The sequence below is a fragment of the Mesoplodon bidens genome (assembly GCF_964165515.1).
Source record: "Mesoplodon bidens genome assembly, contig: HAP1_SCAFFOLD_227, whole genome shotgun sequence".
Lineage (NCBI taxonomy): Eukaryota > Metazoa > Chordata > Mammalia > Artiodactyla > Ziphiidae > Mesoplodon > Mesoplodon bidens.
Window position 1 is genome coordinate 484,563 of NW_027671685.1, and position 27,106 is coordinate 511,668.

Genomic DNA, 27,106 nt, shown 5'->3' on the forward strand with positions numbered 1-27,106 from the left:
TGTCAGTGTTTCACTATTCAATATGATGTTAGCTGTGGATTTTTCATCACTGTACTTTATCATGTTAAGGAAATTCCCTTCTATTCCTGAATTGTTCAGTAATTTTACATGACTGGATTTTGCATTTTGTGAAATGTTTCTCCTGCATTAAGATGGTTGTGTGTGTGTGTGTGTGTTTTGCTCTCATTCTACTAATGCAATGTATTATATTGGTTGCTTTTTTTATGCTGTACACATCTTCAATTTCTGGGATAAAGCGCACATGGTCATGGTGCTTTATCCCGCTAGATTTATGTTAATTTGGCTAGGAGTTAGGCAGCCATAGGTGCCAGAGACTTCAAATTCCTCTAGTATCCTTGTTTTTGTCTCCACTATTGGCAAAACACTAAAGACTCCCTAAACACTCCTCCTCAAGGAGAGTCTGTATCTCTCTTTCTGCTGTAATCCAGTGTTGTTGGTATGTTGGCAAGTTGTGGGGTAAGGGTGGGAGTAGGGATGGGGGAGGAGGATTCTATAATCTTCCAATTAAATCTCTGTTTTAGTAGGCCTATGTCTAGGGCAAATGTTTATCGGGTGGTATAGCTTTTTCCCAAGTTCCTTGCCCTATACTCCCTCCTCTAGTTGCAGCATTCCCAATCTTTTTCCTTGAATCCCCCCCAACCCCATCTGTTTGACTGTTTTCTCCTCCTTAGTGAGACAGGAAGGTTAGAGGGGGCTAAAGTGGGAGGAGTATCCTTACCTCAGCTAGCATAAGACTCTAGAAACTCTTTTCCCCAGGAGAGTAGGCATTTTTGGTGGAGAAGGCTCTGGGTGTATTTCACAATGTTTACTCTTCTTCCACTAGAGCCCTGAGGGAATATTCCTCAGGTTGCCACCATGCAAATCCAACCGGGTTTCTGGATCTAATGACAATGGAAATGTGGTGGACTCTTAAGACTGTGGCCCCCCCAGGAGTTTCTCACTCTCAAGACAGTCCACACAACATTCAGCAATTTATCAAAATGAGCATTTAAATCTTTCTACCAGTTTATGGCTTCAGTAATTTCTGTTCCAGGTAAGCAGATCTCGGCTGTATCTTTCTGGATATGCCTGTCTCTCCAGATTTCAGTGTTGCAATTTGCCCACCAACCTCAGTTCTCAGGAAGATAAAAGAAAAGTCACTGATTTTCAGCCTGCCCAAATTTTTCTTGTTGTAAGGATACAAGCGATCACTTGCATGCTGTTTACATGTCATAGCTGAAACAGGAATTCCAAACAAGTTTTTGAATGCTAGAAAGTTGAAGATTATGAAATGCAAACAAAATCACAAAAATTCTTTAACTGCTCAAATGTTTAAATGCTGAAGTAATGCAACAGCTTCACAATAAGTACTCCAGTGTCAACAGAAAGAATATCAGGTGTTGTCTGTGCAGAATTATGCAGGAATGCAGAATATGGGCAAGATAGCCAACACCCTGCATAGAACCCATTACACTTTGATTCAACTTTGAATAACTTGTTTGCACTTTTGCACATCCACCATAATTTGCATTTGTATTATCTCTATGAAAAGCAGTACACTTCTCATTAACTCAATAAGTGAGCAGCAGCCTTCTAAGCAAGCCTTTTTCACGAGAAAAACATACAAGCAAAGGGATTTATTTTTCAGTATTGTGATTACTTGCACCTTGGGCTGTGTTGTAAAAAGACAAGGCATTTTAGATCTTTAATAATCTCTGTAATAGTAAATAGAGCTATTACATTTTTTAATTGTTGCAGCATTTTATCCTGGCACTTAAATTTTTTTTGCAATTTTAGAATCAGAAAATACTCCTGGTATGTTTGACCAGTCATTTGTGCTGAAAAGATTGATAATGATGATACACAAGGTGGACGGTCATTACAACTTCTGCTGTGATAATTTTATTTTCATGCGAATTTGTTTTAATTAGAAAATATATTTTATCTGTTTATAGCTGAGATAATCCTATATCTCTTAGGTTTAGCTGTTAATAGATACTGGTTTATAAATGACTTTCTATCACTTTTTCATATTGAATGAACAGTTTCATGCTGTGGAAAAGGTTCAAAAGGATTTTTTCCCTCATTTAATAGAAAAACAATATTCTGAAAATTAATCATGAATTTACATTTGCATTTGGGATTCAAATACTAGATGATAGCAAACACCACAGAAATTGAAAATATTGAATTTGATAGTCTCATGGCACCATGATTATGTTTGTCACTGATGAGGCTAAAGTTATAACAGTAAATTGGGGTTGAACTGTAGAAGTTGTTACCAACTAACAATAAATTGAATTTTGATATGTGATGCGGAAAAGGTGGACATCATGTATGGCTGCAAGCGAGAGCTGTATTTGCAAGGAAGAACCTTCCCAAAGAAAGCCACAGCTGATCTCATACAAGGTTTTGGGAAGCTTGGTTCAAGGATTGGTGGATTTTCAGAAGCAGGGGTGTTTATTGATTGACAGACTTTCAATTATGTTAGTGTGATCACTGAAATAATGTGGTTATTGCCTGGCAAACTTTCAGAAGTATGGTCACTAGACTGAGGTATCTGCTGACTGACTTGTCTACAGGCATGGGATAGTAACAAATTGGCTCACTTTCAGAAGCTGCAGTCTCTTTAACTTGCTAACTGTCAGAAGCATGGCCACTGTTGATTTTCAGAGCATGTGTACTGATCCAAAGTAATCTCTAATTAATGGTGATTACTTGCTTACAACTTGAGACTTTGACAAAAAGAAGTCTTTTCCTTTCTTTAATATGGAAAAGAAAAGACTCTCAATTCTTATTTACCTTCTCCTACACCCACCCCGCCCCCCCAACTTTGGTCTTTCCTCAGCCAAAAATACGAGAGAGACTATAAGGGATTGTTTTGGTCTTTGTGGAGATACAATTTTCAGCTAGCATTGCCACCTAAGTCATTTAAGTGCCAATTACTGAAGCAGAAAAATAGTTTCAACTGCTCGATTTTCATTACTGGGAAAAAGCACAACTTATTACAATAAGGGTGACCTGACAAAATCAATACAGAATGCAGTTCAAAATCATTCAATACGAGACATATCCAGTATACACAGGATACCTGGCAACCCTACCTTTGAGTCAGCTTAGCCTTCTCATTCACCAACCTCATCTCTTTGCTTGTGAACACCATGACTTGTTTCTAATCCATTATCTTGTCTCCTGTTCTCCATATATGCTATCCCTGCTTGAGTTTGGACTCTCATTCACCTATCACTTGAATTACCATAGCCCAGATTTCTAGGCATCAGTCTATACAGCTTTAATACATACTAAATTCACCCTCTATACATCGTTGCCAGAACAATGTTCCTTGCTTAACATTTTTAACTGACTCCATCAATTTCAGGATAAAATCCAAACTACTTTTCATGGCAAATAGGCCCTTTGTAATCTGGCCTCTGCCTTCTACTCAGACTTTAACATCTGCCATTCTCCTGCTCATTAGTTCTATACTTGAGTTTCCATAAAGGTGTCATGGTATTACTCACCTCTACCTCTCCTATTTGGAATGCTTATCTCATCCTCTGGAGAGTTCTTATTATTCTTTCAAAACCTGGCTCAGGCATCATTGCCTCTGGAAAGCTTTCTCTGATGTCACCAGGTTTCCTTGGTTACATTCAATCTCTCCTTCATCATGTCCACATCTCTACAACTTTCTTGCACTGCAACATATTGTCACAACCTATCTATCTGCCTGTTAAAACAACCACACTTACATACAGTGACATAATAATTTGCTTTACTCATCTGATAGTCCTCCATCCCCTTTCCTCCATTCATGGCTTCTTGAAGGCCTGTTAATTTTTTCTTAAAATTCCCAGTGTGCAGTCCCAAAGCTGGGACTCAAGCAACCAACCAACCAAACTACTGAGTTGCTTATAAATTACTCCTTTTGTTTTCTTAAAATTGTTTGACACTAGAGAACACCAAGTAGGAAAAACATACTCTTTATTTCATGAAGTGATTGATGTACCTTTCAATATTTTGGCACATATGCTAGATTCATTAAACTACTTTTGACAGCCCCTTCTGCTGTGAATTTAGAATATATGTTATTAAATATATATGTATAATATATATTAAATATAATTTAATAGCTTTAAACTTGAAAATTGCTTATTTTTCCATTTAATATACTTAAGATGACAGCTCACAGTATATAGCATGTATAATTTCATAATAAATGACTTCAGAGAAAAAAATAATTCTGAGAACAGAATTAAAAATTGTGTAGAAAATTTCCAATTCACAGCAATTACTAGAACAAAGGAAGAGAACAGACTTTTATTTCTACTTTTAAATGAAATCCAGACACAAAGTATGACATCAAGTCACGAAAAGGACAAACCCCAGAAAGTCAGAGGTAGTTTACAATTCATTTTTAACTTTCATTTGGTCCTTTTCTCTAAAAATGTATAATTTCTTTGACCACATCTTTTATATACTATTACAATGTCAGTTATTTTTTAAAAAGTATTAAGTTTACAGTTTAACAGGAAATCCAGTGCACACTTCCCCTCATCACCCAGATGTTTACAACAATGACATATGATATGCAGCATGCGATGCTGTAGAGAAAACAATTACTTTACAAATGCCCAAAGTCAATGTCTCCAGTCAGGAATTCTTCATTTTAGGTTATTATAAAGTGTCTGATAGGACTGAACAATTTCCACTTTTCTCATTATCTATTACATAGGTTTATCCTTGGAATTTATTATTTGATGACTAAATCGTAGAATGGCTTTTCATATCCATTACATTTATTACATCACTTTCATGTATTCTGATGAGCTTTGCTTTCAGAATGTCACACATGCAAACCTACTTTCTAGGGGTTCTCTTCAATATGAATTGTATGATGATTAGTAAGAGATGACCTGTGATTGAAAAGTTTCCCACATGTATTACATTCATAGGGTTTCTCTCCAGTATGAATTCTCTGATGGGCAATACGTGATGAGCTTTGTCTAAAAGTTTTCCCACATGTATTACATTTGAAGGGTTTCTCTCCTGTATGAATCCTTCGATGTTGAATAAGAGCTGATCTTTGGCCAAAAGATATCCCACATTCTTCACATCGATATGGTTTCTCTCCTGTGTGAATTATCTGATGATTACTAAGGGATGAGTTACACCTGAATGTTTTCCCACACTCATTACATTTATAGGGTCTTTCTCCAGTATGCATTCTCTGATGTTGAATGAGAGCTGAACTTTGAAGGCTTTCCCACACACTTTACATTTACATGGTTTCTCTCCAGTATGAATTCTTTCATGAATAATAAGTGTTGAGTGGGAACTTAAGGCTTTACCACATTCATTACAATTATAAAACTTCTCACCATTATGAATTATTCGGTGTCTGTTAAGTCGTGAAATAGAAGTGAAACCTTTTCCACATTCATTACATCTATAAGGCTTTTCTCCAGTGTGAATTCTTTCATGTTGAATAAGAGATGCACTCTGACTGAAGGCTCTCCCACATTCACTACATTTAAAAGGTTTCTCTCCTGTGTGTATCCTCTGATGATAACAAAGGGATGAACTAGACTTAAAGGTATTGCCACATTCATTACATAAATAGGACTTCTTTCTGGAATTCATTCTCTGACATCCAGGAAGGGATGTGTTGCAACTAGATGCCTTCCTACCTGGATTATATTTATAGAGGTTTTCTCCAGCCTGGATTTTTTGATGTATAAAAAGGCCTGACCTTCTGCTGAAGGATTTACTGCATTCTTTACATCTATAGGATTTCTCCACAGTGTGTGTTCTTAGGTGTTTATAAAGGGATGTACTGAGAGTGAAGGCTTTCCCACATTCTTTACATATATATGGTTTCTCTCCAGTATGAGTTATTTGATGTTGAATAAGAGCTGAACTTTCGTTAAAGGCTTTTGAACAGTCTTTACATTTAAACAATTTATCTCCACTATGGTTTTTCTCATGTTTACGAAGGGATGAAGTATTAGTGAAGGTTTTCTCACACATACTACATTTATAACGTTTCCTGGCTGTGTTGATTTTTTGTTGATTAAATAAATTGGAATTCTGTTTGAAGCTGTTTCCTTGTATTTCACATTTTGGTGGGTTTTTTTCTCTGGGAACCATCTGTTGCCTAACAAGGACTGACTTTGGGCTGAAGTTTTGGCCAAATTCAGAATTTTTATGTTTTCTTTCTACAGTGAGGATTTTTTTGTGAGCGACTGAAACTATCTGAACACTTTCTTTTTTCTTCTGCTTTTTCTCTAATCTGTCTTCATATTTGCAGGGGTTTTCTAATTTGAAGTCCCAGGGTCCACTCCTTTTGGATCTTTTCATTATCAGCTCCTGAAATGAAGAACCTTGTGTTTCAGTTGACTTTTTGGTTTTATAACTGTTCTTCCATCCTGGAAGGGAAAGAAAAAACTGAAGATGTTCCATGTGATACAGCATTTGGCTACTGAGACTAATGTATAGACTGAATAATGATGGTATTTAAATAAGGTCTTGGTATATGGCCAAAAACAGTAAGAAGAAAAACTTAGGAGATTTAAGCAGTACAGAGAAACAATCAACAGGAGTTGAGAACAACAGGGTGGAGAAAAGATTAAACAACACATTTAAAGAGGGTGAGTGTAAGAGTGATCAGAAGAATTGGCTAATGGAAAATGGAGAAGAGGGATTCAAAGGGGAGCCATGAATTGGAAAAGGCAGCCTGGGATCAGAGTCCAAAGCCTATGATAGAATCCTAAATTATCTTCATGACATTTTTCTTCTTTGTGTAATCATTCCTAACCTGGAAAGTCTTCATCCCTTTTCCCTCATGCCAAATTCCTTTGTATCCTTCAGATTCAGTTCAAAAGTTAGCTCTGAGCCCCTTCTTGACTGTGAGTTTCCATAGAGCATTCCTGTTATTATAGGCACTCACCACAGTGTTAAAAATATATATCTATATATTCTATATATGTAATTATATATATCTATATCTAAATATTTTTCACTTTCCTTTTCTACCCTAATGTTCTCTGCAAGCAGATTAGCATGCCCTATTAACCTACAGATCCTCCTAATGGCATCTGAACTATACACAAAATGTTTGTTTTGTTAACCTTCCTTAATAACTTATATATACCTAATTTGAACAATGTCAAATAATCTCAATTATTTATATATTAATTTCATACACACACACACACACACATACACACACACACACACAGGGGATTCAAGACTTGCATGAGAAGTTGCCTTCCAGGACAGTACATTATACAAGCAGTGGGAGGGTTTCAGAGCCAGTTCAAACAGGAAGTAATTACTGAATTAATCTACAGAGGTGCCAACAGGTAGGCATGAAGCCAAAAGTTGCAAGATAAGAAAGCAGCCTTGCTCATTTATCAAGCAAGAGATGCTATGCAAGCAGCACAGAAAAGAGTCAAAGATCAATAAGACAGGAATAAACATAAAAAGGTAAAAAGGGCTAACATGATAAGGTGGTAAAAAACAGAATTAAATTCAATAAATTTTAAAGTTGGGTAAGGACACAATTCATTGAATATTAAATTCTGGTGGGGAATAGGTATACATATATTTTGGCATTTTCTCCTGGGCTAGAGTAACCATTTAAAGGGCTCCTTTGCAACTCACTGTATTTTGAGATTCCTATCTGACATTCACTTTCTCACCTGTTTACAGATTCTATCTGCTTGGTGAACATAATATATTCTGCTTTTCTCTTTTCTTCTACCAGTGTTAACTTCTCAGTTTCCTTCATGAGTAACTTTCTATTTCCACTTTAAAACTGCTTTCCCTAGGGTTTGGGATTTTCCCCCCAACTCTACACACCCTCTCTGACTAATTTTATATGCACCCATCTTTACTATTTTTTTAAGGCACTGATATTTGCCAAGCCGAGCAAGTGAGAATAACACTCATTTTAAAATACATATATAGATAAGTATCAATAAATCACTCATTAAATTAGGAACCACATCTTCTGGAAGAGACCATAATGTGCATTTTGTGTAATAGCTCTTTTTCACTTAGCCAATCACAAAACCTATCTGCTCTCTAATCTTTACTATTTGTTGTAACAGAAAGAGGAGTTCTTTATTTTCTGTTCAACACCTTTCAATTTCCTTTTCCATCTAAGTCTTGCTTAAGTGATCCAAATTTCAATAACATTATTTGGGCACAAGTGTGGGAGGCAGTGGTAAAAATGGAGTACTTTCATCAGTCATTGGTTCTAGGTTACTACACGAGCTGGGAAGAAGATAGCAAGATTCCAAAATTTTGGATTGTAGTTTATAAGGCAAAGTTAGAGACCCTGCCTTAGGTCTGTATGTAAAGACTGCAGTTTTACAACCAACAACTTTACTAGAGCCCTGAGCACTGGGCTCGGGTACCTAAATGGTACTCTGTTTCTCATGCTTTACTGTTCCACCATAGACTCCTAACAAGTCTCCCCACCTCAAATCTTGCTGTCAATTCAGTCTCCACACTGTAGCCACAGTAATCTAAAATCCACATCTTACCATGTTGCAAACTTCTGTAAGATCCTCCAACTTATCTTCAATGATTTGTATATAAGTAAGGTCCAGAGTACTTAACATGGTCAACAAGGTGTTTCATGATCTGATCTTCATTCACCTTGGTACTCATCTCCCTCCCCTGGTTTCTTACCATGTATGCTGAACTACATGCAGTTTCTGGAGCACTACATGTTTTTTTCTTATTTTGTTATCTTTGCATATGCTGGAGACATCCTTTCCATTCACAAATATTTATTAACTGCCTACTATGGACCAGGTAATGATCCACAACTGCTGAGCCTGTGCACCTGGAGCCCGTGCTCTGCAACAAGGGAAGCCATCACAATGAGAAGTCCACACACCGCAACAAAGAACCCACGCTTGCTGCAACTAGAGAAAGCCCGTGCGCAGCAATGAAGACTCAACGCAGCCAAAAAAGCAAAAAAGCTGAAGAACTGAAAAAATCACTTAGGCATTGTAATACTAGAGGGCAAGAAAACGAAGAAAAGCAGAAGAATATGGTGGTCCAGAAGCCAAAGGAAGAAAGTACTCCAGTGAGGAGGCAATGATCAACTTTGTTAAACAATTTAAGAATTAAAAACTTAACCCTGATTGTGCCAAGATGGAGACTGTTTGTGATTTAATAACTGCTTTTCATGGAATAGTAAGGAAGAAAGCCCTAGTGGAGTGCACAGAAGAAACAATGGGAGGTGAGAACATGGACACATCAAGTATAGAAATGCTTTTGAAAAGTTCTGTTTAAAGGAGAATAGAGAAACAGGACATGGGGAGTTTTTATTTTTTAATGGAAGTAATTATAGCTACAAGGGTCCATACCAATACTGGGAAACTCACCTCGACTCTACTTCAAGTGCCAATGCCTTAGTCCAGAATGGGACTAATAACTTAAAACAGTCATGTTTCCCAATGAAGGGGACATGAGTCCTGGATTATGGACATCCTAACTGTTCTTTATGGTCTGCTTAAAGTTTTCTGTAGGTCTAAGATGTGTCTCCTGAAGCGCAGTTCAACTTTTGCTCTCTCCCAGAATCAAGCCTGGGCCTGAGCTAACTCATGAACAAGGTTATGACTTAGGTCAGAAGTTTAGAGTACAGGTGATTTTGCCAATGACCACCGCCCTGACTAGTTCCTGTCATTAGGTCTAGTTTCTCCTCCCTTGGTGCTTATGAATCTCTGTGAGTCTCTCTTCAACCTGCTCTCCCTAGATGATTTCATCCACTCCCACACCTCCTATCTGAATGACTATCCTGAGCCTCAAAACACTTTACAGAGGTATTTCCAGCTGCCTGCTAGACTCTTCATTTGAGTATTTTTCTTCAAATTCAGCTTGTCCAAATCCGAATCCAGTGCATTCCTTTCAAACTCTTTTTGTGTTTCCAAGTTCTGAATTATATCATAACTTCTTCAGCTCCTTTACAATGAATTCTTAGTTTCATCTCAGAAGCTTCTCTCCCCTGCATTCCAAGTCTAGTCAGTCATCAAATTCCCTTGAATCTCTTCACTAAGATGTCTCTAACAACCATCATTAATACATCCAAGTTCAGGATCTCCTTACTCAATAGTGACTATTGCTATTGACCTTCAAGTTGATCCTCTGACCTGTTTCTCACCTTTCTAGTATTACTTCCCACTGAACTTAACCTTCTTACTATATAGAACTCCTCTTATTATTTCAAAAAGCACTGACTGCTCCTTATTTAATTCATTCATCAAATACTTAAAAAGCACCTACAACATGTCAGGCTCTATCTTAGGCATGTGATCCACAAGACATTCCAGATCTGGTAATGAAAAGAAACAGTTAACTTCTTTAAGGAGCTCCCAGTTTGGCATTAGAGACAAAAAAGGAGAAGTGTGGTCATTTATACAACAAAAACACAAGACAGAAATGGATGAAAATGTGAGCTTACAACAACATCCAAACTACCCTCAGATAGTAGCAAGTACAAGCTGGGAAGGCGTACTAGTGGTGGCCAGAATTTGGGGGAAGAAATGTCTAAAATGGGATTTTAAAGGATTAGCCATAGATTAGATGGAGGGATAGTGTGAGGGCTAAAGGCAGCATCAAAATCTTTGAACCCAAGCCAACTTTCCAGACCTATATCCTTCCCACCTTATCCTACAGGTGGTCAGATTCAAAATTATTCCTATAAAAATGTCACATGCATTTGCAGTCTCATAAGGTTTTCTAGAGTCAGAGAATTGAGGGAGCTATATGCTGAGAATTACACACAACACCACGATGGGGGCAGAACTACACATCTGTAAATGTATTCCAGAATGCCTGTGTTGGTGAAAAAGAGAAATGCTGTTTTAGAAATTCTGTTGTTGGTAATTCTGATTTTTAACGCTTTTTATTATGGAAGATGTTCAGCATGTACAAAAGTAGAGTGAATTGTACAATGAATTGCCAAGCCAGCATCAACAATCACTAATGCTGTTTCATCTATTACCTTATTATGGGTTGAATTGCATCACCCAAAAAAGATATGTTGAAGTCCTAATTTCCAATAACTCAGAATATAACCTTATTTGGTAAGGTTAAGTAACTTTGCAGATTCAATCAAGTTGAGATGAGGTGATTAGGGTAGGTTCTAATATGACTGGTGTCTTTATAAAAGGGAAATTTGGACACAGGCAAGCACAGAAAGACCATGTCAAGATACCCCAGGGGAACACCAAGTGACAAGAGAAGCAGAGACTGGAGTGATGCAGCTGCAAGCCAAGGAACAAGGACCACTGGCCACATCCAGAAGGTAGGGAGAGGCAAGGAAGGATTCTACCTGGAGTTTCAGAGGGAGCATGGTCCCACAAAACTGTGAGACAATAAATTTCTGTTGTGTAAAGCCACACAGTTTGTGGCACGTTGTTGGAGCAGGTGAGAAAATTAATACAACTCCCTTACATCTCTTTCATTAGCATATGCTCAAGTACACTAACTCCGTATTATATCATTTCATCAATAATACTTCAGACACATTTCTCAAAGATAAGAACTCTATTTGTAAACATAACCACATATTTTTATTATAACCACCAAAATCAACATTATTGTTTGAAGTTATTTTTGCCTGTAAGGCATTAATTACATGTTCTTCACCCAATTCCAATGTGGTGGTGGGGGGGCGGTTTCCACATCAATAATAAGCAATTCTTGGATACCAACTGGGTGTCCTCAATTCAGCTCAACTCTGACATTATCTACCTGGAGATAGCATCATATCCCACAGGATAAGCGTTCAGTCCTACAAGACTGCCCCCTGCCTCCCTCAGACACCAGTCACAAACCCAGGTTATCATCTGTACTTCTGACCAACTGGCTATAAATCAGAGGTTCCCACAACCCCCTTCTTACGTTTGGTTAATTTGCTACAGTGGCTCATGGAACTCAGAGAAACATTCTGCTTACTAGATCACCAGGTAATTATAAGAGGATATAACTTGGGAACAGATGGAAGAGATGCACAGGTCAATGTATGGGGAAAGGGCATGGAATTTCTAAGCCCTCTCTAAGTACACCACTCTCCCCAGATCTCCACATATTCATCAACCCAGAAGCTTTCTGAATCTGTCCTTTTGGGTTTCTATGGAGGCGCCATTATAAAGGCATGATTGATTAAATCATTGGCCACTGGCAACTAATTCAACCTCCAGTCCCCCTCCCCTCCCTGGAGGTCAACTTTCAAACCTCTAATCACATGATTGGTCCTGGCAACCAGGCCCCATCCTAAGATAGGGTCCAAAAGAAACCTCATTAACATAACAAAGACACCGTTGTGGCTCTCATCACCTACGAATTCCCAGGGTTTTAGGAGCTCTGTACCAAATATATATGTCTTATTATAAACCATAATATTTATATAAATCACTAAGGATCTTTATTCAAGCTGCTGTGATTTAAAAGCATTTGAGATTATTTTTCTCTGTGACTAAGCCAACAACCTGAAACACAATTAGGGTCATTTGTTTCATTTTGCTTTCAATATTTATGGAACACTTTTTCATTTTTGTTTAATCTTGTTTTATAATTTATAATTTTTTTATTTTTTTGCGGTACTTGGGCCTCTCACTGTTGTGACCTCTCCCGCTGTGGAGCACAGGCTCTGGACACGCAGGCTCAGTGGCCATGGCTCACGGCCCAGCCGCTCTGCGGCATGTGGTATCTTCCCGGACCGGGGCACGAACCCCTGCATCGGCAGGCGCACTCTCAACCACTGCGCCACCAGGGAAGCCCTATAAAACATTTTTATGGTTCCAAAGTCAACATTATAAAAACAAGATACCTAAAAAAATTCTACATTCTATCCTTGTTCTCTCAATACTTTTTCTTTTCCTTCCTTCACCTTATAGGTAACCATTTTTATAGATCTGCTTTTATCCTTTTTTTATTTGGCTTCTCTATTTTTTTTAATATAAGCAAATATACACTTTTTCTTTTTTGGTATCTCCTCCTTCCTTTGATAAAACTCCTACTCTCACTGTTCTGTTCTGCACTTTCCCCTACTTAGTAATATTATCACCCCACAGTGGAATTTACAGAATTCTTCCTCATTCTTATTTACAGTGAGAATTCCACCATGAGAATGTCCCTCAGCTTATTCAACCAGATTCCTTTGATGGACAGTTGGATTAACTCTAACTGTAATACACCAGGACATCATATGGGTACACGATAAAGGTACAGCTTTAAACCAATATCCATATTGCTAATTAGAAACCATAGCATTTATAAAATTCTAGCCCAAACTGGACCCAATGGGCTAACATTATCCAAAGCCACATACAACCAAAATCACCTCTTCTGCCAGCCAAGAAGAGAGCTAGCTGAAGGCCGTAGAACTACTCCTTAGAATGAGGAAGCTCTTTATGTACTGACATGGAAAGAGTTTCAATATATATCAAGAGAAAGGGGCAGAATAATGTGTGCTGTATAATATAATTTGAGTGGACAGAGAAAAACAAGAAATATTTGTTTATATTTGCATAGAAGAGCTCTCCAGCTACTGCCTCCTTGTCACATCTCACCTTGTCGTATCCCACACATATTCATCTCCTCCTGCTCACTCACCCCTCATGGGCTCCATTCTGGCTTCTGTCCTTACCATTACTCTAAGGCAACCATGACCTTCATGTGACAAAGGCAAGATGCTCTCTTCAGTCCCCACCTAACTTACCTCTCAGCAGCATCTGATAGTGACCCCTCACTTTCCTTCAGATGCTCACTACCTAAGCTACAGTGACCCTGAACTTAACTCCAAATTCTTCTCATGTTCCACCAGCTTCAATCTCCTTTGTGTGCTCATTTTCCTCTACCTGATCTTTAATCCTTGGAGTTCCATAGGTTTGAGTGCTAGGCCCCTGATTCTTTTCACTCTGTACTCTTTCCACAGGCCAGCTTCAACTATAAACATACTCTAGGCAAGACTTCTCTACTCTCCATACCTAATTATACAAAACCCAGCTCAAAACAGCAACTTGAGTGTCTCAAAGACAGCTCAACTGAATTTATGATTATTTCCTCCCCCCAACCTGTACAACCTTTTTGTCTGTAATTGGCACCAGTTCTGAATCAAAACTTTAAAAGGCATCCTTCACACCTCTCCCTCCGCTAATCAATTACCAAGACTTGTTTATTCTGCCATCTAAATATGTCTCAAGTTCATCTACTTTTCCCTACCTCTACTGATACCATCCTTTATGAGACTTGACTTCAATGACACTAGACTCCCGAGTTTCCTTCTATAGTACACCTTATCCTTGTCTTCCCTATGGGTTCATTTCTCTCTGCCTAGCCATGAAATGCCAGAGTTCCTCAAGATTGAGTCCTAGGCTCTTTCTTGCTCTTGCTGTACTCTGAATCCACTCCACAGGCTAACTCAAACTCAGCCACTGTTTCAATTATCTTTAGTGACAGGGTCTCCCAAATTTACATTTAATGCCCAGGGTATATTATAAGGTGTGAAACTCCAAATCAAACAGGCTATTTGACATCTCCACTTGAATAACTGGGTCAACCAAAGACAATTTAAGTCATCCAAAACCATATTTATACCATCCCCCAAATCTGATCTCCTAGCACCACTATCTCAGTGAATGATATCACTGTCCATCCCAGAACAAACCACAAAACAACCACGCATCCTTGACAACTCCATCTCCTCTATCTTCCATATCTAAACCATCTCCAAGTCCTGTTGCTTTTATCTGCCAAATATCTCTGCAACTGGTTCCCTTTTTTCTGTCTCCATCACGACTACCTAACCAAGTCATTCATACATTCACTAACTGGAAGCTGACTCTGACCAGACACTATTTTAGGTACTGGGGACATGGGAACAAATGAAACAGACAACCCAGCATGGGGGAATTTACAATCCAGAGGAAGAGCTGATAATAAATAAATATGTACTATTTTGCAGTAATAAGTACTCTGAGAGAAAATGAAGCATGGTGAGGGGATAAAGAATGTGGAGGACAAAGGACCTGTGTCCTGTGGAGGACAAAGAACAAAGGATGAGCTGTGTCTAACTGACAAAGTGCCATCTGAGCAGAAACCTGTATAGTGTGAGGAAGTGAGTCAAGTGGGCTCCTGTCCATCAGGAAGAAGAATGGTCCAGGAGAGGAAAAAGCAAGTGCAGAGGCCCTGAGGTGGGAGCCTGCTTGGCCTTCCTGATGAACTACAAGGAGGCCAGGGTGATTAGAGTTCTCCAATGAAGGGCAGAGAGGAAGGAGGTGAAGGCGAAGAGGTAGCTGGAGCCAGACCACAAAGGCCTCTGAGGGCCACGCTGGGGGCTTTGGATTGTGTTCTATGTGATAGAAGCCACTAGAGGTTTTGAGCATGCGAGTGAGATGACCTGATCTATCTTTTAAATAGACCATTCTGGCAGCTACAAGGACAGTAGATGTTGGTGGCAGGAGAGGACCGCAGGGGATGAGAACAAGACTAAATCAAACATAGTAAACAGGGCTACAGAGCATTTGGGCTCAACTTTCACCTTGTAAGAAATTCACTCCTTAAAATCACTGCATGTTGTTTCATTAGGCTGCCGCTATAACCCCTACAGCACCTTTCTGCAAATTAGAAAAAGACCCCTACTCTCTGTGCAGATGAAGCCCCAGCAAGTCTCGGTGAGTGGAAGGCAGTCCACAAGCAACCCCTTAGCTGACCACCCTTCCAGGTTCAGTCTGCCCTGAATTCTTGCATAAATATAACAAAGGAAGAGAAAAAGACAAAGAAAGAAAAACACCTTTTCATTGGGGGTAACTGTTTACCTAGATCATCCCTGGATTTTAAATTTTTTTAATAAAAGAATATTTTCATGTTAGGAGTAAATCAAACTCATGAGACTTTCAAGTTGATTGAATCACATTATTCTTATTTTATATATATATAACTTATATACATAATATGCCAGAATAGTGATTAGACTTTGGACTCATTTCTTAAGTAACAGATTCAGATGAGACGTGTACCCTTTGAGCCATTTCCTCCCATCTCTCAACATGAAACATACAGATCCAGGGATGACAGTTTGTTTTCCCTTTTTGTCTTGTTTTTCCTATTTGTGAGTAGTTTTGAAGTGAAAATTATATTTTAAAAATACACTTGGAGGCAATTAGAGGTTCTAGGAGTCCTACCCTGGAAGCATAAGCTTTTCTGTCACCGGCTGTTCAAAGGGTTGGTTTTTAGTTCTGGTCTAGAGTTAATGATCAAGGTACTTCCAAGAACATCCAGGTCCCTCACCTAAGCTCACAGGGAAGTGAGCTCCCCTTGGAAGGGAAACTGTTCCAAGGGCACTTTAGTCCAGGCAAATGGGAGACTTGCCAGGGGTGCAGGAGAGACACAACCACACGCCAGCACACCCAGGACGCCCCATCTGACTGTCTCCTTTGACCAAAGAGAGGAGGTTCATCCCATCAAGAGAAATGCACACAATGCTTGGCTCTGATGGCCTTACTTCCTCCAGACACCCACTCAGAGTTTTCCTTTGGGGACAGTTTCCCAACCCTGAGAAGGACTTGACATCACCACTAGGTGTCTTCAGGGTCTCTCTGGACAGCTTTCGACTCCAGTCATACTTTCTATTCAGTTTAATCCAACTAACACTTCACTCAGGAAGGGGGACTCCTCATGGATCAGAGGCTCCCGAGGCAAATGGAAAGGGAACAATTCTTCCGTCTCTTCCTTTGATCTTCCACGCCATACTCAGTCCACACCTGACGCCCCTCCTAAACTCTCCACTGGTTTCCTGCTGCCTGCGTTCTCTGTTTACTTTGTGGTGGTCTCTAGCAGTTCCCACAAAATTAGAATATTTCTCCCAAGTGACAGTTAAAAGATATAAGGAGAGATAAGTGTGGTTCCCACCTCAAAAGATCTCACATTATACGGGGAAGAACGAGCTCTACTATAGGTGTGGGTGCTTTAGGGATCAAGACAGCCTGTCCCACAGCCCTTCTGCTGGGCCCGCATTGTGAGGGGTCATCAGTGACCCGTCTGGACCCGACAGCAACCTCAGACAAGTCCTACTACGTCTATGCCAGGTGGCTCCACATTGGTTGCAGGCTGATCCTTGCAGAATATAAACCTGGGCTCGTGGCCAGGGTACTTCAACTCCTCAGAGGCTATGCCTGGCTCTCAGGTCCCGGCCCCCTCTCCCTGCTCCCGTCTCCACATGCCGGCTTCCTTTGTCTGGACTCTCGGACATGCTCTTCCTGTGCCTGAACGCTTCTCACAATGTGGGATCCGGCCCTTCCTTGGGAAGCCTTGCCCACAGCACCCCTCCTGTTCCACGTTCTCACAGCACCTGCAGCTCTTCCCCCAAGGTCCTCACCGGAGGCTGTCATTCCACAGCCCTGTGTGCGATTAGCCTCCCCCTCCACTGAGCTCCACCAGGGCAGGACCTGCATCCTTCTGTCCAAGGTTGCACTGCTGTTTATCACGGGACAGGAAAGCAGTGAGCGAGGCTTAGAACCTGCTCCCCCATAGCCCTGGCCTCCCCAGGTCAACAGCTCTCAGACCTCAACTTCCATGACAGCCGAATCTGCCCGTTTTCTCCTCTGGTGACTTCTTCTCAGGCTCAGCCACAGATTCTTCCTTCTTAACCCACCTCATAAACACTGAGGTTTCCTGGGACTCTGTCCTCTCCTCCGTTCCCTCATCTGCTCAGCTCAAGGCTTCAAATGCCACCTTTGCACTGATGGCTCCCTGACGTCCCTGTTGAGTTCTGACCCTGTTTACCTTCTACAGCTGTCCACTGGTGACCTCTACCCATATTTCACTAACATTTCAAATGAAACCCATCCCACACCGAACCTGTCCTATACCCTTAATAAAGGGACCTCTCCTCTTTCCTGAACTCACTGCACATGCCTTCCTCCAGGTAATGTCTTGCCTACATTATGGAATAATCTCCAGAAGGTTCCCACCTCTTCTTTTTCCTCACTTCAAATCTAGGACCAACAGTGTTTCCAAAGTAACCATTCTTATTTAATTGAAACTGTGTAATAAGGACTCATGAATATATTCTCTGTGAAAATTTTAATAACATTGCATGTAACTAAAGTCCCCTTTCATCAATGCCCATTCTCAGTCCCAATCCAAATGTAACTAGTTACCAGCTTAGGTGTTCCCCGACCTTTCTCTCGGCACTTACACGCACATAATGCATATAGACAAACACCCATGTAATTTTCTTTACACATAAATGGCGATATGTCATAATAATGCACTGAAACTTGCTTTAGTCCTTCACGTAGCTTGGAGCTCCGCCCACACCAGTGCTGCTGCTTTCTGACTGTGGTGTTGTGTGCCAGTGTAGGGACCTACCTCAGCTTCTTTAGCCTTTACTGAAGTACGTTTAAAGTATCTCAGACTCAGACTATATTTTCTAAAATATCAACCATACAACTCTTCTGCTTGAAACTCTTGAATTATCTCCAGTCAACCATGGACAGTTCCCATCCCTAAGAACTGTACCAAGGCACTTCATAGTGTGGTCCCCACCTGGCTCTCTAATCTCATTTCCTTCCTCATCTCTTTCTTTTCCCATATACCCTGAGCTTCAGTCTGAATGAATTATCTGCAGTTCCTTAAATGCACTAAGTTTGCTGAATGAAAGCATGACAATGTAGCCCTCCTCTGAAACAACAGGAAATAACAAGAGAAAAGATCCTGAGAGATTCACTTGTGCAGTAATTATCAGAGAAGAAGAGGAAGCTTGTGACTCGGGGCCTTAGCATCCCTTCTCCAAAACTTCTTGAGGACTGAGAACGTGCAGAAAATTCCCTGACCAACATCTCCGAGTTGCACATGCACTCATTTACCAGACTGCTGCCTGCAGACATTCCCCACCCACTCACCTAGAGAGCAGCCTCCAGGGCTTTCTTTCTCTACCTTCCAGGGATCTTCTCCTTGCTGCAACAGGGAGATCACCTCGGATTTGGAATATGGGAGTCCTGCTCATAGACCAAAAAGAAGAAAAAAAAAAGAAAAAGAAAAAAAAGACTTGATTTTGCCTTGACACAAAGAGGTATCTGAGATCTGAGCGGAAAACTCTAAGGATGATACAGAGAACTTCTGTGGGATTCTCCAGTTGTGCCCCCACAATGTGAGGGGTGTGTTAGGGTAAAAGCAAGGGGCAATGTAACATTTAGTTATATGTTAGTGAAGTATGATAAACATGCATGCAGACTTGATTAACAGGGTGCTAATAGCTTTCTATACAAGAGGGAATATGTATATACTGTTAAATGTATGTTAAATGTACAGATTAAATTAATATTTGTAACAGGTATCTGTGGAAAGGATTATGTACCAAGTAGCTTGTTTAAAATGAGAAAACACTATCTGACTCCCTTTGAAAGATGGCAGCAGTCAGCAAACTATGGGTCATAGGCCAAATCTAGGCCACTGTCTGTTTATGCATGGCCCTTGAGCAAAGAATGGTTCAAAAAAAAAAAGAAAAGGAATACGTTACAGAGACTATATGTGGCCCACAAAGCTGAAAATATTTACTCCCTGGCCCTTTACAGAAAATGTTTGCTGACCCCTGTAAAAGAGAATTGAAAAAAGCCAGTGTTGGGTCAAAGAAAAAGGTTGAGGGATGCTCTCTGTTAAGAGATGAGCAAACACATCATAGTTCAGTCATAGTGGGAAAATGTTGCCTGCAGTGAGGGAATTTCTAATGTGCAGCTCTGTAGATTGTCCCATCCATGGGGCAATTCCATACCTACGAGGGAGAAAAAGGTTTTCAGGTTTATTTATGGAGATCCAGTTTGCACAGTGCTAAGGCAAAACTCAGCTAAAGTTTTTAATGACCCAGGACTTTTACCCAGGAAATCAGATGCTGAGGTATCCCAATTTCTGAACTCTGTATCTACAGGGAAAATTTCCTTACCCAATGAGACAAGGTTACTATAGTTCTCCAGCATCACATCTTGGTACAAGTTTCTCTGAGAAGGAGCCAGCTTTCTCCACTCATCCCGTGTAAAGAACACAGCCACATCTTCAAACGTCACTGACACCTGTAGAGACAAGCATCTCAGCTCACCCAGGACTACCCATCACACAGGGTGAAAAAGGCGGCAGTGGGGAGTAGACGGGCTACCATGAAATGCTTCTATATTATTCTAGGTTCTGAAGGTTCCAGGTCATTTGCTTAATGAACAACTGACCCATGACAAATAGATACTGAGTAGCAGGAAGTATGAACCAGGCCCCGAGTTAACTGCTACAAGAGATGGGTGGAGGTATTAAGGCCATTAGTGGGAGTGTTAATTAGAATAATCTTCCTGTTGGCAATTTGATAACATACATTAGAAGCTTTAAAATGTGCATACTCTTTAACTCTCCAATTACTATATTTGTTTGATAATGAACACTGAACAAAAATGCACATGCAAGGACATTTATCATGGTGTTAGTAACAGCAAAGAAATGGAAACAACCTCAATAATCACTGAGGGAGCTAGTTTAAATAACTGAAGGCACTCTGTGCTCCCTAAAGCTTGAGGACAGTAATAATGGAAATTAAAATAGCTATAATTTATTGAATGCTTTTTTTCAGGCTAAGTACTATTCTTAGAGCTTTATATTAACCTTTAGTGTATATCTTTATTTTATCTTCACAACAACCCTATGAAGAAGGTACTATTATTGTGTCCATTTTACACAAGAGAAAACAAAGAGAAATTTATCCAAGTCACACAGCTGGTATGAAGGGAAAACTCACTCCTCCTGCATGTCTCCGCTACTCTTAATACAACACTACTTCACTTCTGACACCAGATGTGGGGGGGTTTCCACACACCAAGCAATTGTGGGACACCAGCTGGGTGTCCTACAATTAAACTCAATTCTGACACCTGAAGATAGTGTCAGATTCCCACAAGACTGGCCCCCTTTCAATGTCAATCACAAGTCCAGGTTGTTACCTGTGCTGCTGACTGACTGGCTATAAATTGGAGGTTTCTACAACCCTCTCCTCAGGTTTGATTAATTTGCCAGAGTGGCTCACAGAACTCAGGAAAACATTTACTTACTAGATTACGGGTTTATGATAAAAGAAGATATAGGAACTGGCAGGTGAAAGAGCAGCACAGGGAAGGGGTGCACAGCTTCCATGCTCTCTCGGGATTCACCATTCTCTCTGACTCTCTACATGTTCACCAACCTGGAAGAACTCTGAACCCTTCTGGGTTTCTATGGAGGTTCATTACATAGGCATGATTGATTAAATCACTGACCATTGGCGACTGATTCAGCTTTCATCTCTTAGGGTGGTGACAGATGGATAAGAGGGGTTATTGGGGGGCAGGACTGAAAATTCCAACACTTTAATCAAGGTTGGTTCCCCTGGCAATTAGCCCGCATCCTTCGGTGGGGTACAAAAGTAACCTCATTAACATAAACTCTGGTGTGGATACAAAACACACCCATTGTGCCTTCATGGCTCTGAAGTAATTTCAGGGATAAAAAGCACATATTACTAACCACTTAGGAAATCACAAGGGTTTTGGAAATTATGTGCCAGGAACAGGGACAAAGACCAAATATATATTTCGTATTATAAATCACAATATCACAGCTGGTCAGTGGTAGAGGTAGAATTCCAATCCAAGGAACTGCCTCTCAACGCCTATCTCATAGGGTTAAGTAATAAATGATAATCCATACAATGGAGGTAAAGAGTAGTGATGGTAGCACAACACTGTGAACGCACTTAATGCCAATATACTCAAAAATGGATAAAGTGGTAAATTTCATCTTATGTATATTTTATCAAAATAAAAAGCTAACATGATAAAATAAAAAATACATACATACATATGTACACATGTACATAAATAAATAATAAATAAATAAAGGTACACAGACAATTATTCTGAGGGCTGCATACCAAAGGTATGACCATGATTATCTCAAGATGTTGGGGTAAGAGTGATTTTACTTTTTTATTCTCTGAGATTTTTAACATTAACATGCAGTGCATGTATAATAAGATAATTTATTGGCACATGGCAGGGAATACAAGAAATGATCTTTGCCCTCAAAAGAATTTACAATCCAACTGGCAGACAAGAAAAACACGTGAAACAATATGAACAAGAAAAGTGTCGCTGGACAGGACCATATACTATTTCCTCGTTCAATCCTCATTTTAGAGATGAGAAACACAAGGTCCAGCGCAGTTAAGACACCAGGTCACATACTTTACCAATGGCAGAGACAAGACGATAACTGAAGTTTTCTTTTAACCCAGCACTTGGTAGGTATATTCTCTCTCTGGTCTTAAACGTCCTGTCACTGAGTTTTACACACAATTCCACATAGTACTGATGTATCGGCAGCAGGTGAGGTTAGGGAGAAATGTCACATAGGACTCACAAGCAGGGATGGAGAAGATTCTGGGTAAGAGAGCAGCCTGGCTCTGTTGGAATGGAATGGGAAGGGCTTAGAAAACAGTAGCCCAAATATGCAGAGGCAGGTCCTAGCCACAGTCTCAGAAGATCAACCACTACCACATTTCATGGGTCCAAAAGATACACAACATCACATTGCAGAGAACTCTGGTCATTTGGGAGCCAGGCCTGCCCTGTGTTCTGAAAGATGTACCAGAGGAAAGGCTGGATGATAACTAACATGAACTTAGAGGCCAGACATACCTGGGTTTGATTTCAGGTTACCTGACTTCGTTGAGCCTCAGTTTCAAGTGTAAAATGGGGGTAATAACTTCTGTTTCGCTATGAGAGTGAGAACAAAGGTGAAGCCCTCAGGATATTCCCCAGCAATGTTAACTACTATTGTTAGATGAGGATGAGTAAAGGAAGGACACTGTATAGTCATTTCTATCTACCAACAGTAGATAGATAGACATCATGAACTAAAATAATATCGTTTAGCTACCACAACCACCACATATTGAACATCTACTATGTGCCCGGCCCTGATAAGAATGCTTTCCATGCACTAACTCCCAGGATCCTCTCATCTACCCTCTGAGGTAGGCCCAGTTGTTGTATTCACTTTACAGGTGAAGAAACTGAGGCACAGAGAGGTAAGAAACTGAGGCACAGAGAGGTGGAGTTTTTTGCCCAAGACCCATTAACAGCAACAGAGGAGATGGGCACAAACCTGGCCATCTGGCTCAAAAGCCCCACTGAGGAATCACTGTATACACTGCCTCTCCACTACCAATATCCCATGAAACTCTCACTGCTGCTTCCTGAGGAGTCTTCTCTCTGCTCTTGGAGTCAAGAGACCTCTCCATCTACATCCCCACCAGCATGGCTATCCTTTGTTCACACAGTGGCTCACCTGGATGGGGTCCCACCCTCATTCTCACAACATAAAGATGAAAATGGCAGGTCAACATCAGTTTTCAAGAGAGTGACAGAAGCAAGGCACATGATCCAGAAAGTTAAGATGGAGAAAAACTAAAAACTATGGACTGGGAAAAGCCTGGCGAAGGTATCATGAGGATTTCTCAGGGGCGGAAAGAAAAAGAAAAGCATTCTGGCCAAGGGTAGGGAGGGGGACACGACTGAGCAAAGGAGACAGGCCAGAAAGGAACTCTGCCAAGTGTGCATGTTTGTTTGTTCTGACCCCATGTGGTATAAGACATGTGACATCTTACCTATCAATTCAGTAATCATACAGTGAATTGAGATTAATGAATAAAAGAATGTCTATTAGAAAAAAAAAGAGAAACACAGGCCATGGATTGGGGGGTTGGAGGCAAGCATTCCCTATGCAATCCAACATCCACCAGGGTGGACCAACTCTTCCAAGGCAGAAGGACATGGGCTCCAAATCCTGGTGAAGACTGTATTGGGGAGAAAACTTCAGTTTAAGTGTAAAATAACAAAAAAACAACCCATCTATCTCTAAGACCTGAGATGGCAATGAACTCACCTGAGACCTTGCTTCCCTCTGTTCAGTAGCCATGTCCTCTTTCTGGGCAGTTTCACCTTAGGATGGGAGAAGTCTCCAGAAGCCAGATCTGAGAGAAGAAAAAGGGAACCAGGAGGAAGCCCCTTCTGCTTTCCACCCCTCAGAATCAGCAGCTCTGAAACCTTTATACCACTTGAAAATGATGCCAAGTGCCCCCAGAGAAGGAAGTCAGAAGGAACGAGGGCTAGACAGGACCAGAGAGAAGGGCTGGGTCATCCTGGTCCAGGCCCAGCTCTTTCCCTGGCTCAGAGGAAAAGTCCTAGGACTCTATCAGCAGTAGCAGCAACTCCCTGAGCCTCACCGCATGCCAGGCACTACCTATCAATACATCATCGAGTCCCACAGCACAGTTGGCACTGTCAGCACCCCATTTTATAGATCAGGAAACTGAGGGCAGAGTGGGAGCAACTTGTCCCAGTCCACACAGCCAGGGAGGGTGGCACCAGGGTTCCAAGCACCGCGGGCTCCAGAGCACCTGCTCTAACCTCCCTGCGTGCATGTGACAACTTTTCTCCACCTCAAGCATTCCCACCCAATTCCTCCCCCTCCTGTCAAGGAAACAATTTCCAGATTTCTAGCGAAAGCTGCTTTGAAAAGGGAAAACATCAGCTCTCCTATGGCGGGGAGGGGCTGCTGTCTTGAGGAAAGGGCACATTAAACCAAAGACCTGGGTCCAGTCCTGGCTCTGCCACTGGGAGAAGCTGGCGACTCACTTCTCGCGTAAAACAAGCCTGTCACTCGGGAGTGCAGGGGTGATGGTAAGGGGAGGAAATAATTTTCTCACGTTCACTGCCAGCCTGAAACAAATTCAAATGCTGGCAGGCGCTGAGCAGGTAGCGCGCTGGGAACTGGTTGGGAAGAAGCAGGAGGGTGGCTGGGTCCAGCCAATGGGGACGATGTGTCCGACCTGTCTCGTTCAGGGGCACGTCAGTAGGATGGCTGGGTGCGGCAGGCGAACAGAGCCAGGGGTGCCCGGCTCTCGGCCCGCCGGCGCCCACAAAGACCCGGCTCGCGTCTCTTGGGCCTGTGCCCCATGCCCCGGCGACGGATCCTCCCGAAGCCCGGTCCTCCCTCCCGCATCCTGCCTACCCCCCGCCGCTCACCTCGCCCAGGCATCGGGGGTTCCGCGGGCCGCAGGCTGGAGGCTCCGGAACTGCCACGGCCGGACAGAAGCTTCCGCTGGGGACTCCACGCGGTGCCGCCCTGGCGGACCTCTGGCGGGTAATCAGCTCAAGCCAACGGCCCACGCCCGACGCCCGACGCCCCACGTAACTCCGGGAGGGGCGGGGCAGGGACAGTCGCGAGCCCCTCTGGGAAATGTAGTCCATGCGAGAACAAAAGATTCTGGGAAATGTAGTTCTTCGAGCTTGTCTGCGAGGAGAGCCCTGGCTGAGCCTATCACTTGTCCAGACCCCATTCTGGGTTCGTGGTCGAGCTCCTTGGGCTGCTGGCTCCTGGGTTCCCGGTTCTTCCAGGAGGAAACCGAGGTTCCTACAGGGCAGTCACTTGTAGCTCTGCATCTGCGTAAATGAGAGCAAGGCAAGTAGACAACCGCCAAGAACAAACCTATTTCCCCGTAAGTCTTTCAACAAGAGTGTATGGAGGACTTCCCTGGTGACTAAGTGGTTGAGAATCCGCCTGCCAATGCAAGGAACACGGGTTCGAGTCCTGGTCCCAGAAGACCCCACATGCCTTGGAGCAACTAAACCTGTGTTCCAGAACTACTGAGCCTGTGCTTTAGAGCCGGTGAGCCAGAGCTACTGAGTCCATGTGCCACAACTACTGAAGCCTGTGCACCTAGAGCCCATGCTCGGCAAGAAAGAGAAGCCACCTCAATGAGAAGCCCACAAACCTCAACGAAGAGTAGCCCCCCTCACACCACACCTAGAGAAAGCCTGTGAGCAGCAACGAAGACCCAACGCAGCCAAAAATAAAGAAAGAAATTTATATTCGAAAAAAAATGTATGGATCACCTGCTATGTGCCAAGCCCCATTGTAAAGGATTTGAAATACCTCAGTGGGCAAAAGAGAGATCATTGCTCTGGAGAAGAGTTTTTGGAGGTGGGGGTGGGGGAAGGAGGTAGAGAGCAGACAATAAGCCATGAATATCATTATATAACATTTTAGGAGATAAGTGTTATGGGAAAAAGTGAAAGAAGAGCAGTGTGGTGGGGATTTGGGGCTCATTTGGGAAAGTGAGTAGGGTGGCTCCTCGCAGGCCTCACTGAGAGAGTGAGAATGGAGGGAAGAGTCAGAGGCAGTGCAGGAGAGGAGGGCCATTTCAGGCACCGAGAAACCAACAAATTTTTATTTTGGTAAAGAAACACATGGCCCATTTAGAAGGTTTGATAAATAAAATAAAGAAAGATGCACTTGATGCCACCACACAAAAATAAATGGTTAACATTTTGGTGAACATCTTTTAGCAGCCCTTTGAACTCCATATTAATCTCTCTGATAGTCACACCAATCTGTTTTTAACAAAATGGAATATTGCAGATAGCAATTGTAACCTATGTTGGTTACAATTATGTGTGGGTTTTTTCCCCACTTAAGAATATGCCTTGAATATTTGAACTGGCCAATAAATATTATCCGTCAGTAGTGTTTTCAGTGACTTCAGTACAAACCATTGCATTTAAATAAATTCTTTTGTTAAACATATTTAAACTTATTTATTTAAATGTATTTACCTAATATTTTACCCTACTGTTAGTTATATTTTTTCTAGTTTTTTGCTCCATTAATATCCTTGTAGCTATATCTTTTAAAATTATTTTTATTTATTTATATATTTATTTATTTATTTATTTATTTATTTATTTTTGGCTGTGTTGGGTCTTTGTTTCTGTACGAGGGCTTTCTCTACTTGCGGTGAGCGGGGACCACTCTTCATTGTGGTGTGCGGGCCTCTCACTATCTCGGCCTCTGTTGTTGCAGAGCACAGGCTCCAGACGCACAGGCTCAGTAGTTGTGGCTCAAGGTCTCCGTCGCTCCATGGCATGTGGGATCCTCCCAGACCAGGGCTCGAACCCGTGTCCCCTGCGTTGGCAGGCAGATTCTCAACCACTGCTCCACCAGGGAAGCT

General features: G+C 41.5%; 1 protein-coding gene across 6 annotated transcripts; it reads right to left on the reverse strand.

Moving 5' to 3' along the window:
* Positions 1-3,964: 3,964 nt before the first annotated feature.
* LOC308611187 (uncharacterized protein) lies at positions 3,965-25,622 on the reverse strand. Of its 6 annotated transcripts, XM_081260064.1 has the most exons (5): positions 25,122-25,251; positions 23,980-24,067; positions 19,964-20,090; positions 18,891-19,025; positions 3,965-6,425 (listed from the first exon to the last, which is right to left on the reverse strand). In XM_081260064.1, the coding sequence occupies exons 2-5, from the start codon at positions 24,010-24,012 to the stop codon at positions 5,140-5,142; spliced, it is 1,581 nt and encodes a 526-aa protein (XP_081116190.1). In that variant the 5' UTR covers positions 24,013-24,067; positions 25,122-25,251; the 3' UTR covers positions 3,965-5,139. The 6 variants fall into 6 exon arrangements, with proteins under 6 accessions (XP_081116190.1, XP_081116187.1, XP_081116186.1 ...); XM_081260061.1 differs by lacking the exon at positions 23,980-24,067 and having other exon boundaries at positions 18,891-19,022; positions 25,122-25,622; XM_081260060.1 differs by lacking the exon at positions 23,980-24,067 and having other exon boundaries at positions 25,122-25,622.
* Between the last annotated feature and the right edge of the window lie 1,484 nt (positions 25,623-27,106).